The sequence below is a fragment of the Ilyonectria robusta genome (assembly GCF_021365365.1).
Source record: "Ilyonectria robusta strain PMI_751 chromosome Unknown BGZ61scaffold_21, whole genome shotgun sequence".
Classification (NCBI taxonomy): domain Eukaryota; kingdom Fungi; phylum Ascomycota; class Sordariomycetes; order Hypocreales; family Nectriaceae; genus Ilyonectria; species Ilyonectria robusta.
In genome coordinates, this window is record NW_025764455.1 from 497,011 (window position 1) to 509,886 (window position 12,876).

The 12,876-nt window shown below is 57.4% G+C and overlaps 3 protein-coding genes across 3 annotated transcripts; all 3 read left to right on the top strand.

Moving 5' to 3' along the window:
- Positions 1–398: 398 nt before the first annotated feature.
- On the top strand, positions 399–1,497 carry BGZ61DRAFT_482352 (uncharacterized protein; the record flags this gene model as incomplete). Its single annotated transcript, XM_046249388.1, has 2 exons — positions 399–841; positions 1,323–1,497. The coding sequence occupies 2 exons, from the start codon at positions 399–401 to the stop codon at positions 1,495–1,497; spliced, it is 618 nt and encodes a 205-aa protein (XP_046099667.1).
- Positions 1,498–8,456: 6,959 nt separating this feature from the next.
- Positions 8,457–10,260, top strand: BGZ61DRAFT_536674 (uncharacterized protein; the record flags this gene model as incomplete). Its single annotated transcript, XM_046254433.1, has 2 exons — positions 8,457–8,832; positions 8,918–10,260. The coding sequence occupies 2 exons, from the start codon at positions 8,457–8,459 to the stop codon at positions 10,258–10,260; spliced, it is 1,719 nt and encodes a 572-aa protein (XP_046099668.1).
- Positions 10,261–11,580: 1,320 nt separating this feature from the next.
- Positions 11,581–12,644, top strand: BGZ61DRAFT_103337 (uncharacterized protein). The gene has a single exon (XM_046236852.1). The coding sequence runs from the start codon at positions 11,976–11,978 to the stop codon at positions 12,570–12,572; it is 597 nt and encodes a 198-aa protein (XP_046099669.1). The 5' UTR covers positions 11,581–11,975; the 3' UTR covers positions 12,573–12,644.
- The last annotated feature ends 232 nt before the right edge of the window (positions 12,645–12,876 follow it).

The following is a 12,876-nucleotide window of genomic DNA, read 5'->3' on the forward strand; positions in this document are numbered from 1 at the left end:
AGGTCAGCCAGCGCCCGTTGGCGCACTCCCGTGTGTGTGTGGTACCACTTGTCCCGCTCTGTCCAGCCCCCCGGCCACGATCGTCAGGAACGCAGACGCACCAAGCTTTCCTGTCTGCGTGGTGGCCCTCTGTTAGGGCTCGGCGGAGCGAATGGCGTCGAGTCGCAGCCCTCCAACTCCAGAGCTTGGAGCTGTCACAGTGAGACCGAAAATGCCTCGCCAGGCACAAGCCGAGTGAACCCCAACGGCTCTCAATTGGAAAAACCTTGCATCTCGATTGAGAAGCTGGTGGAGAGGCAGGATGGGTAGTACCCGCAAGAACGTTGCCACTTTGACATGGACCAACACGAGGTTGACACTTTGGATGATACTCCTCATGGTACTTCGGACGAGGAGATATGTTCCTGCGCCACCGGCTCGCACAATGGCGGGGATCAATGGCGGACGAAAGAGGGCTGACAAACCTCCGTGGAGGTCCATGGTCTGCCTCCCGTCGGCTGAGATCGGTCGATTACCTACTCAGATACCCCACGATAACCATTGGACCATCGTCGATCAAACAGCCTCCCAGCATCATCCTGCTTCGCATCCTCCTGTCAGCGGCGCGGCGAGAGTCGGAGCCACCTCGGGCAAGGCTTTGTCCATGGAACCCAGAACCTGGATCCCTTGTCAAGGTTCGTCCTGGGCAGGGAAAGGTTGCTGAGAAGGCTGCAGAGAACCGCAACCGCTCCCACTCTGGACAAACGAAGTACTCCATAGAATCCATCCGTCAGCATGAGTGGGTATTGGTAAGGGATAACGTCCAGTCGATGTCGTCGTCAGCACCGCCCACCGGCTGCAGGTACGTCCAAAGATGGCCGTAAGCTCCCCAGCCCCCAGGACGTCGTATCCAATCAGGGACGATTAGATTGAAAGCTCTTCAAGAGCTCCTACCGAAGCGAGGAAACCGGGAAGAGCTCAATTGGATGACGAACTTCTTACGAGCGTTTTTCACGGTCGTGACGTGAGAGCTCCAATACGGACGTGCATCCTAATCGGTCCTCCAGCCCCCGTAACCTGACGTGCATATGACGCGCTACAGGATGGAAACGGTTTACAATTGTCATTGGCTACCGTTTAGGTCGCGTCGAATTTCCAAGAATATGCGAAAGACACCTGCAACTTGCAGTATGCCCGTTACCCCTTCCGCGGGGCCGATGATACAGTGCCAGTGAGAAATGTAACAGAGGCGCTTCCCGTATCGTTCAAGACATGGCCCTATCTGTTCTGCGTGGCTTGAATCTTCGTTCACTTCGTGGCAAACTCGATTCAATGTAACCCAGATTGCCGATCTGCAGCACAATCGGTGCCGAAAATATGATCAGAGACAAGTCTAACGGCTTCCGGGCCGTAACCCTGTTTCTCTTCCCACGATTGTGGCTTGAGGTAGGGCAAGCTATTGCTCAATTGGAGGGTGGACGTTGCATTGTCAACGATTCTCAGCCAGCCACCGATTAATTTGAGTGGAATCACCCGGTTGTTGGGCGAATTCCTTGCCACTCTGCAACCCTCGTTCGTCTTTCTCATTTCCAGATCTCATTTTCTTCAACTGCCGCCTATATTTAACTGCCGAGGGATTGATAACGGGAAGCCCCAACAATGCTGACATGTACGTGATTCTGGCCGCATGATATGCAACGTTGGTGCGCGGAACATTTGTTGGTGGCGACTCGCATTAGACTAGGGGCGGACAAGGGAATTAATTGATTGCAGATATTCAATTGATACGCTCATGTTAGCCGAGCCCTGTTCTGGGCTGTACGCTGAACCGGGTCGTAACAATGGACCGCTGGGCGATGCTGTCGGCAAGACGACTGTGCACAACCTCACTAGAGGTGGCGGGCCAGTTGGCTTACACGCAACGGTGTCACAGAGACAATCGGTATCACCGACTGAGACGGTGCTTCTTCCTTCAGGTAAGAAGGGCGGCAAGCTCACGCTATCACTGGATGGAACGCCGGACGGTGCGTGCTCAACTGATCGTGCGGCGCCGGTGCCAACTTACAACGTGCTTCCGCAGTTCCGGAGAGCATATTTGTGCAAGCCACCAGTCCGAGCTACCAATATCAGCCGAGCCGAGCCCATAGAATAGATGAAAGATAAGCACAGCAACGGGGATGAGGATGGCGGAACTTTGCGGGTTTGCGCGAATGTACAAGCCATCCATCGCCATGCTTGCGAAAAGTGGTTCCTGGGAGTTTGTCTCTCAAGCTGGTGTCCTGTTCCTTGTTGGGGAGTTGGTGGTGGCAGAGACCATCCGCAGCTGACAAGGGTACGTGGATTGGTGCCTCGTCGCCCAGGCACCATCAGCATCCGCTCCCAGGCACCAACTGAAGCGGGTCGGAACGAGGCCGTCGGGTTGTGAAGCAGTTCAACATGGCAAGGATCACTAGAGGTTAGAGGCAAGTCGAGAGCCAATGGAGGCGAGGCAATAGATGGGGCGGATGACACAAGAGAAAGAAGGCGAGAGAAGAGCCTTGCACAGCAGTCATAGCCCAAAGAAGAACCGAGCAGCTTGACAGTAGTGGGGGTTGATAGGGTAGGATTGAACTCAGCTGGGCGAACCGAATGGCGAGCAAACGAGCCGCCAAATGTAACCTGCTTGCCAAAAGAGGCCGCATACCGATGATGACGGGAAGGATTTGCGATGGTAACGGGGAACTACCGCCTTGGTGAACTCAACAAAGTCCACTGAACTGCGCCGAATGCCGAGGTTTCCCTCTGATTCTGCATGTGTTCATACTCAATGCCTAGCGAGAAGCTGGATAAGAGTCATGGCGACGGGTTTGCGAGAGCGCACAAAGGCCCCCCCGAGACCGGACAGAGAGCACACGAGCACATGAGCTACTGCCCACTCGGGCACTGATTCCGTTGACATGTCTCCACGCGAGAACCCATTTGCTAGACTGACTCTCTGTCACTTGCGATTCTTGGAACTACTCGCAGTCTGGGCGACTAAACCCCCACGACCACGAGTCGGGCGTGTAGTGCAAACTCAATTGTCTAGACACACGTCGCAAGTCAATTGTCGGGTCTGGCTTGCAACGTAGTGTACTCGGTAGTCCTCAGAGGCGTTAGACTGATGTGGAGAGGGTTTCGTGGACAAACGCCATTCCGCATGAGTAAGGTGAGCGAGTTCCCGTATCTACGCTGAGTCGATTGCCCATCCATATCAGGCGTTATCAGACGCACGTGTTGAGACAGGCAGGTTGTCGGTATCAAGAAGGCCATAGCGCCAGGATATGTGCTGTGCACTCCGTATGTAGCGCACATTTGCGCATGCACAAAGCCCATGTGAACAGCACTGCCAATTGTCAGTCGGTTGTGGTCTGTTGGCGCACCATGTGTGACCAGCCACAGCCACAGCTCACAGGCAGCTAGAGAGACGACGCAACGGGAGCAACACACGTGTGAGCGGGACACTGTGCAAGCTTCCGCGAGCGTCGAGTGAGAGGAACATGCTCCGCTACGTGCTGACCGGTGAGAGTCGAGGTACCCTCTCTGGGAGCTAATGCGGCAGGGCTTTAACCTCCGACACACCAGGGCATCGTGGCCGCTGGGGGATGGCTTGTCTGGCCTGGCGCTGAGGGCCTGGAGTCTGTTTGCACTCAGCGGTCGGGCGGTTGGATCGGAACCTGGCGAATTGCGGGTGGATTGCTGTTGCGAAAGGGATGAAAGGTCGGTCTGCCAAGTGGCGGAGATCTTTGAGTTGGCGGTGTTGAAGAATCCCGGACGATTTATCCGCTCCCGACCCGTGACCGGAGGCGAAATTTGTATTTCCGCCGTGTCGCTACTCGTAAAGAAAGAGATTGAATCTCAATGACAGCTACCCAAATCACGGCAGATCTACTTCAAACACGAACAACTGAAGCTTAGCGAGGGAAATGAGCGACGGCACACCCATACCTGGTAACTAAGCTTTTGGGGTCGCTCCCGGAGCGCTGGACCACGGCGGTCGCATCCACGGCGCCGGCGCGATTTGGTGCCCTCTGGCCCCGGCTGGTGTCTCTTGGTGCCCAGCCACCAGCGCCGGTCCTCCTCTAGGATGCCTTCCATACCCTTCCATGGCCCCGCTCGCCGCGTCGTTTCCTATCCCTTGGGAATGCCCTAACAGCGGCCGCTATGCTTCGACGGGCAGTCGTGCCCCGTCGGCCACGAGTCTCGCGGTACCAGGAGAGTCAAGTAGCATGGGCATGGGCGATGCTGGGAGTCATGGCCCAAAAGTTGGGGTCTCGGAGGGACACCCGGAAGCCTCCCCTGGCGACGGGTCTGCCTGGGGTTCATCTGGATATCCATCTGCGTAGTACGTACGAGAAATTTCCAGCCGTCTCAAGTTCAGATGCGATGGAGCCAAACCTGGAGTCGGTGACGAGAAGACATGGATGCGATCGCGTTAGCTCTGACAAAGCCGGGCTGGCGGAGGCAAGGACGGTATCGGACCGGGGAACGAGGCAATGCAAAGTGACGGTTTACACGCAAAAACAAAACCAGAACCAAGCATGAATCAGGGCGGCCCTAGTCACAGAGACCAGGCATCCCGTGATGACCGATGTGGGCATCGCGGACGTGGACGTCGGAGAGGCGGCCGGAAAAACGTGAACGGGTCGCTGCCGAGACACCACGACCGAAACGAACGCCTTCGTTGGCATTGACGTTGCTGGTAGGTTGGGCTCCCGCAGGCTGATTGGGGAAGGGATCAGCACTCTGGGCAACCAGCTTGGGTTGTTGACGACGTAATGATGCAGTTTTGGGCACTTAGATTGAAAGGGCACATGGCAGTGACAATGCATTGCGTGACGGCTTGTGCCTTGGAATGAAGGGACCTGTGTCGTCAGTGGCTTTACGGCGAGACTGCCTCTTCTGTGCGTTGAGTTTGGTAGCTCCGGGAGCGGTCTTGAGTCAATCCGAGCGAGGCACCGACAAAACGTAACCGACCGACAAACGTCGAGAGGCGAATCCAGACCCCGAGCCTCCGAGCCAGTCTGCGCACAGGAGTAGCATTGGGTCCAGAGAGGCGGGAAGCGGCGAGCGACGTTAGATGGAGCTTCCGGGACATGGGTTCGCTTTCCGGGCTCCTAGCGGAGCGGGCGGGACACCAGGGAATCGAGACTTTGGGGACCTGCCAGCCAGCACCGGGGGGACGAGGCCAGGAGGTGCCAGATGCTGGGGACGGTGTCGTCGCCCCCCTGCCAATACTGGCGGTGCGGTTGTGCTCGACCCGGTGTGGGACGACAAGTGGGAAGATGGATCCTTGGGGGCAAGAAGACGGTATAGGGAGGAGGATATGAGAGGCGAAGCGAGGGAGGAGGTGTAACGGGATTGCATCGGGGGCTGGCTTCTGAGGTCGGGGAAGTGTCGGGGAAGCAAGCAGGCGCGGAGGTGCAAAGAAGCAAGGAGAGGTGCAGAGTTGGGGGTTGTTTGCTATCCGACTGAATGGGAAGGAAGATAGATAGTGACAAAGGACAAAGAGTCCACCGCAAGCAAACACATATGGAAAAACATGACGCACATAGCTCGAATAGGCAGAGAAAATCAACACGCTGGTTCAACAAACAATGGAGAGGCTACGCTGACTGGCTCTCGGTCAATGGGCGAACAATGAATCAATAAGACTCAACATTAAGAGTCTCTCTCTCCTCTGTTACCATACCATTGGGAAGGGTGGCACACCAGCCACCCACCTCCCGTAGATACGCAACTGCACTCTCCGTCCCGTCCGAACTGCTGTCATGTTTGTCCCCCCGGAGTTTCGCGACCAGTGGCATTCCCCAATCGCATGTGCTCGTCTACTCCCCCGACATTTCCCCCCTCCCTCCGTGTGGGATGTGGGAGCAGGACGAATGCAGCACCCGCAGAAGCAGCGGCAGCGGCAGCGGCAGCGCTGACAGCGTCACCTACTGCGCGGCGGCGTGAGGGGGCGTATGCCGCCATGGTCGTGCCATTTCTGGGCGTGTCTGCTTGTTCCCAATTGCCAGCGATTGTCCCATTCCGTCCGACAGACACGCAACCTGTCCCCCGTGCAGCCCACGAGAAGTCGTCTGTCAATCAGCCCAGCCAGTACGTGAGCCAGCAAGAGTGCAGGACCAACCAGGGCAAGCCCGCAGTGAGGAGAGACCTGATGCCGTATCCCTGCTATGCTTCTCAGAACTCTCTCATGGACAGAGGATCTTTGTGAGCGAGCATTGGACGCTGCGGGTAGTCCCCCTCCGGCTAGCGGTTGACAGGGAGCGCGGAAGTGTGGGAGGGGTTCCAGGACTTCTTTTCTTCTGTTTCCAGGCCTGATCCTGGCCGGGAACACAGCAAACAAGCCCGAGAGAGAACAACCAGGGTCCTGGTTCCCCACCGAAAATGTCCACCGACCAACCCATTGGGTGGCAGCCCGAGCCGGGAAAAGGTCCTTGGAAACCCCACTGCAGTGGCCGTGGACGCTGGGAGCCGTCGCCTGGTAGCCTGGCCTGGCGGTAGCGTCGCAGCGGAGTAGGCTGGACGGGCTGCCACTGGGCTTTCTGAGGGGCTGTCACTGGGGGCGCTGCCACCGCAGGGTCGAGAGAAAGCCCGCCCAACCACGAGAGGCTGCGGCTGCTGGGTTTTGCAGGCAAACCAGCCGCCCTCGGAGTCGGACTCAGGCTCAGGACTCGCTTGCACTTGGATGGAACCCGCAACCTACGACTTTGTGCTCGAACCTCGCCGTTGCAGTTCCACCTTGATTCACTCCACGTCACATTGACCCTGCAACGACAAATCGACAGCACGCAAAGGGAGGAAAAAAGAAACGTCGACCAGACCGTCTAGACGGAGACACAGACTCACAGGCGAGACAGCCTCTCTCTGTCGACCCCAGGCCGCCGTGCCATCCGTCCCCCTTCCCCGGCCACTCACCACCCACCTTCTTTGCTTCCCCTGTGATCCTGGGCCTGCCAGGCCCTATAGCCGGGCGCTCTTATAGCTACCTACCTTTCTTGTCCCCAGAGCAAAAGCACGGCAGACCACTGCAGCAGCACGCACCGCGACGACATTGACCACACAGAAGGCTGATTGAGTGCTGGCCTGCACCGCACCGCAACGCCGCACCGCAACACGACAGCACAGCATTACAGCACAACACAACAAGGACAAGAGGATTATTCCAGGAACAATACCGCAAAGTGCACCACCTACCTTGCGCACCGTACATGCGTGCATAATACCTACATACAGACATACCTACCACCTACATCGTACATCCATTCCATGCAAGTACGTACCGCACCGGTCTACAGCCGCGGGTAGCATCATAGCAGCAGCATCAAGCAACTGGCCCATGTACTTGCGCCCAACCGACAGCTCAACACGTGGACGACTGGAAGCTCCCTTGCTCCCTCTCAATCAGTCGCTCAACCACCTCAACTCAAGTCGCCCTGCAACCCCCGCGCCGACGCCCACGCTGCGTGCCTGCTGCCCAGCCCATCGCATCATCCCACGCCCATGTCCCATGCCCATTCATTCCCACGCCCTGGTTCTCCGCATCGATTATAACCATCGTGTCCGGCTAGTTTCTCTGCCCTTTTTGTCTCCCAGCGGCTTCTCTCGGATCAATTCCACCTCCCCTCTCTGTGTATTGAGAAAACTCAGTGCAGCACAGTTCAGCCATCTAGAATTTGTTACAAGTCACAAACAAACAGCCGCCCTACCGTACACCAGCCAACACCGCACACCCACCGGCGGCAAAGTCTAAACAAAAAGAAAAAGAAAAAGCAATCGTCATTATAACCGACTGTGTTTTTGTTGTTGGCACCCACCCAAACAACAACAATCAACAAGTGCTAGTAGCGAGGAAAGAGGGTGCCACCAGTCCCCCTCGCCTCGTCCCTCTAGCACCGGGTCCCGGATCCAAGCACCGCCCGCCGCCCGCTACCCAGGGAGGAAAGAGAAAAAAAACTAGGAAGCCGCGGTCCCAAGCCAGGTTGCCAGGCTCCCTGTCCACCCTCCACCCTCGCTCTTACCCTCGCTCAGTCGCTCTTACCCCACCATCCTCCCGCCAGACCAGAAGCAGCCACCGCATCCCGGTGCCCAACGCCAGCGCGCAAGTGCAAGTGCAAGTGCCAACGCCTTCGCCCACTGCACCCACTACCCACTGCATCCACAGCGCCCACCCCGCCAGACCGACCGCGCCCGTGCTTGCTTCTTGCCATCCCACATTTTTGACGGATCAATCCACATTCGGATCCGCCGCCACTAAGTACTTTGCTCTTTGCTGTGCCACACCCACACCACTCCTCAGCCATCACAACTCGTTCCTCTTAGACCGGCCGGCGTCCTCTTCCACCCTCCCTCCTCTCTTCGTCATACATCCCAAAAACAATACAACAACCACTCAGCAAGTCACGGCTTCCCCTCTCCCGCCCCTCTACCCACGGTCTCGACCGACGGCCGGCATCATGTCGCCCAGCCTCAAGCCGCTGCTCCTCCCGCAGCTGGTCGACCAGCGCCGCAAGTGGGAGGTCCAACAGTCCAGCCCCGACTGCGATCTCTCCTACGTCTACTACACCACAAACTCGTCCTCGTCCGACATCACCTCGCCCGTTACCCCGACCTTTTCTCCCAAGGGCCACTTCCGAGTTTCCAGCTCTGCCTCGTCTCTCGATCTCCCGCCTCAGTTGCAGGAGAGCCCAGTCTCGCCTACTACGCAAACCGTCCATTCCAAGTCGAAGAGTCTGTTGCCCGACGTGCAGGAAGAGCCTTTTGAGCCCGAGGACGACGACGACGACGACGCTTCCGATATGGACGATCACTTTGGTCTCTACAGCTGTCTCTGTATGTTTTCCCCTCCCCTTTCGCCCTGCCTCGCGCTGCAACCTCGAGGGACGGTTCACTAACACGGACGATTTCTTCCACATAGGTGACGAGCCCTGTGAGCACCGAAATAGTTCCGAGGACATCATGTTTCACGGCAACCTCGTCAGTGATTACGACTTGGACTACGACATGGGATTCCTTAGCGACGGTGACGTCTCGGTCGACGCCAACTACTCTAACAGGAAAAAGTCGGGAAGCGAATCCCCATTCAGCGGCCTCACCTCGCGCATTGGATCCCGCCTGCCCAGCATGACCCGCTGGAAGGCCAGCAGCCGAAGCAGCAGCCGAAGAGGCAACCCGATCCTCTCTCCCGGCGGCGAGCTCAGCCTCGAGAGCGTCGTGCTTTCGGGTGCTCCCTCAAGCCGCTCGTCGTCCATGTCTGCCCCGAGCCGACCTGGCCCTGAGCGCGCCAACGAGCCGATCCTACCCACGCCGGCCCTGTCCTTTTTCGAGAGTACTGAGAGCATCAATCTACCTTCGCCCATCGATATCGACCAGCCCATGACCTACCAGGAACGATCGAGCCTGGAACGCGAGCGTGGAATGGCCACCACACCTCTCCTGCCGCCACTCATGACCAGCGGTCTCAGCAAGCCTCCCCCAGAGTCGCCTCTGCAGTCCCCTACCGTGGCGCCCTCTCCAGCCACCACTGAAATCCAATCGCCCCCGCCCACACTCACACAGTTCCCGAGACCGGCCCTCAGCACCAAGCCGTCTGTCTCATCTTTCCGACACGGCCCAAGTAGCCCCGAGCTGCCTCTCCCGCTCCCCGCGATGCTACAGGAGCACGATGAATGGTCGGACCGTCTCGGACACGCAAACTTCACCATTACCCCCCTGCCCTACCAGCCCGAGACAATCAACCTGGAGGCGCTTCGACAGCTGCGCAACGATTGGGACATGGCCAGGTGCAACTACACTAAGCATTTGGTGCGAACTGGCGAGAACTACGGCGAGACGAGCAAGATTTACGCGCTGACGGAGGCCAAGTGGGCGGAGACGGAGAGGCGATGGCGATCGACCCACGACAGCCTTATGGAGCAGATTGTGGCGGTGACCAACTCGGCTTCCCCTTCAATGAACGCCTCCCGAAGCCGCAGCCGAGGCCGCGGACGCGCGCGCGCTAGTAGTGGCGGTACTGCGCTCCTGGGCCGTCCCCCGGTCGACGACGTCTTTGCGGGCATGCAATGGCGACGACTGGAGGATGGACTGCCCAGCGCGGTTCCCCGATTGCTCGACGCGGAGGGCAAGTTCCCCGCCCGGGGCGACGAGGACATTGTGGGACCGATGCAACGGGACGAGGTCATGCTACGGACGCACAGCGAAGAGCGCAAGGGGGCGCGATTTTGGAGGAGCCTGGCCGGCAAGGTCGGCCTCCGAAAGTAATGGGTGCTGAGGCGAACACGAACGTCAACCAACCCAACGATAATTTCTATTACGACCTGGATTCGATGACGAGTTTTAACGAAATGACTCGCCCACGACATTCACACACGACACACCAAGCACCTGGGTTTGCTTGGTTTGTTTTTTTATGCGCTTGTTTTCTATTTTACTGAGAGATACCCCGACTCTTGTCACTCCTTTTTTTGGGACATGGATCCCGTTACGGCCACGACGGCACCACAGCACACATTTACAACCCAAAGCGTCTGAAGGAGACGTTGAACATTACGCTTTCTATTGTTTAGACCTGTAGATAATCAGGGGAGGAAAACGGGCGTTGGACAGAGGACCATTTGCAGCGTTCAAAATCCAAAAGTTTTAGATCTGGAAGGCGGCAAAAAAAGGGACAAGGAGCGAAGCGACCTGGATCGTGCTCCTGGAGTTTTTCCATTTTTGAAAATTTGTTTAATCTGGAGGTGCGTTGGCGTTGCGCATGAGACTTGGGGCGTGTGCGACGCACCTCGCGGGCAAGGGACAGGGGAAAGACTACTGAGTGATTGGCTTGGATACGGACTGGCAGGTTGGACAAAACAGAACAAAGACAAGGCCAGGAGGAAGCTGTCACATACAAAAGATGTTGTACCATGATGTGTATCCCGGAGGATTCTACTGGGTTGTGTGTTGATGTTTGTACAGGGATATTGTGTACGGGTGGAGGATGAGGGGACGAGAAACGTTGGCTGTGTTTGCCATGACACACAGCTCTCCGGCCTCGGCTGAATGGGCAGCCTTGGTGTCGAGGAGGATCAGGGTCAGACGGCCCTTGCAGATGAGAAAGAACAAGTTGAATGACAAGAGAGTTCAAATCAATTATCGGATGGTGTGCAGTGTGCAGTGTGTGATTATTTGTATATTGGTTTCATGATGAAGTGAGTGGATGGATGACCTGTCATGTTAGTGGTGGGTGTTTGCATGGAACTAGGAACCGGACAGTAGAAACGGGGATTCCCACGAACCAGAGGTACAGAGGACGGGTAGCAAGCACGGAAGCAAGCACGGAAGCAAGCACGGAAGCAAACAAATGAAGAACCGAACGGTTGCATCTCGCATGGGTTGATTGAGTGGTGATGATTGACGGACGATGCGACAGACGTAGCCAGCTTAGACCCGGGGAGGATGGACATGGCTCTGACTGCGCATCACAACTCACAGCTCACAGTTGACATCTGACCAAGACGACGAGCAATAATAGTCAGTCCACTTAATTGATCGATCCTCACAATGACGATATGCACAACCTCCCGTTCCGCTCCAACCCATTCCTCTAGTCCCCGCGCGCCGGCCGCGTTTCAGGTCTTCTACGCGGCCGGTGTGCGCCACCGTGTTTCGGCGGCGGAACGACGGGGGGGCCAGCCACCGCTCGGCCGGGTTGCGTGTGCGTGTGCTCGGCCTGGCGGGACGAACCAATGCTGGCGCGTCGCGTATCAGAGCGTTCGTTTCGCGATGGGGGGTTGGGCCATCGTGTGTGTGTGTGTGTTCTCCAGCAGTTTGTCTAGTATTCTGGTGGTGCAGCTGACTGAACAAGAGGCCGCAGACGGGGCCGCAGCGAAGGGGGGGTTGGTTTGACGGGCTGGCGTTTGACGTGGATGAGACGGGCGGCCGTGTGACCGGGAGACGAGCATCGGGCGTGAAGGCTGGATGAAGAAGGACGAACCATGGTTTGCTCTTCCCCCTCTTCCCCCTTCCCTCTTCCCCCGGGCTGTGCTCCGCCGCATGCTATGCTGTGCTGCGCTGTGCGGTGTGTTGTCCTGCCGCCTGCCGTGTTTGCGTGCAACCCCCTCCCAGCGGCACGACGACGAGAGGGCAAAACCACGGCTCTTTTCTGCTCCATTCCATTTCATTTCGTCTGGCGGCGCAGCGGGGGGCGCGTGAGACACACGCGGATGCGCCGCGATGTCTTCCGCTGCGGGCTTCCGTCGCTTTGGAGTGGCGATGACGATGCGGGGTGGGTTGTTGGCAATTGGGCACGAACTGAGTTAGTGTCGGCTGCCCGCAGCCTTGTGGCCGGCGGGGCGAGGCGAGAGACGAGGTGGCATGAGACAGGGCGGACGGGACGAGGCGAGACAAGACAAGACAAGACGAGACAAGGCCGGACGGACGGACTAAATCGCCAGAGAGAGTCAGGCCGCCGGGGAGAGAGACAACGCATCGGGCTTTTGTCTCGGGGACCGGTGAGGAGTTGGCGTTGGCGCGTGGGGTGTTTTGGTCAAGTGAGTGAGTGGGTGAGTGAGTCAATCCTTCGGTGTGCATAACCATGAAAGCCTTGGAATCAGGCAGTCAAGACATCTCCAGAGTAGTCATGTCTCCGTCAAGCTCAATTATTGCCCATCATGAAGCTGTCTGCGCCATATATACCATGCGCCTTGTAAGGCTGAAATACGGCTCCCTAGAAACACGCTAGCTGAAGCTTAAACTCACACTTCAAAGCTACGCCATGGGCTCAAAACAAGGAACCCAGACACGCGTTGGAACATCTAATTGTGCAAATATTTCTACTATTCCAGATTCTACACGGTAGTCGTAACCCATCTCAGTTGCACCGTCTGTGCTTGTCTG

Excerpts from the sequence above, each read along its gene's own strand:
- BGZ61DRAFT_103337 (XM_046236852.1), top strand. The coding sequence starts at position 11,976 with ATGGTTTGCTCTTCCCCCTCTTCCCCCTTCCCTCTTCCCCCGGGCTGT.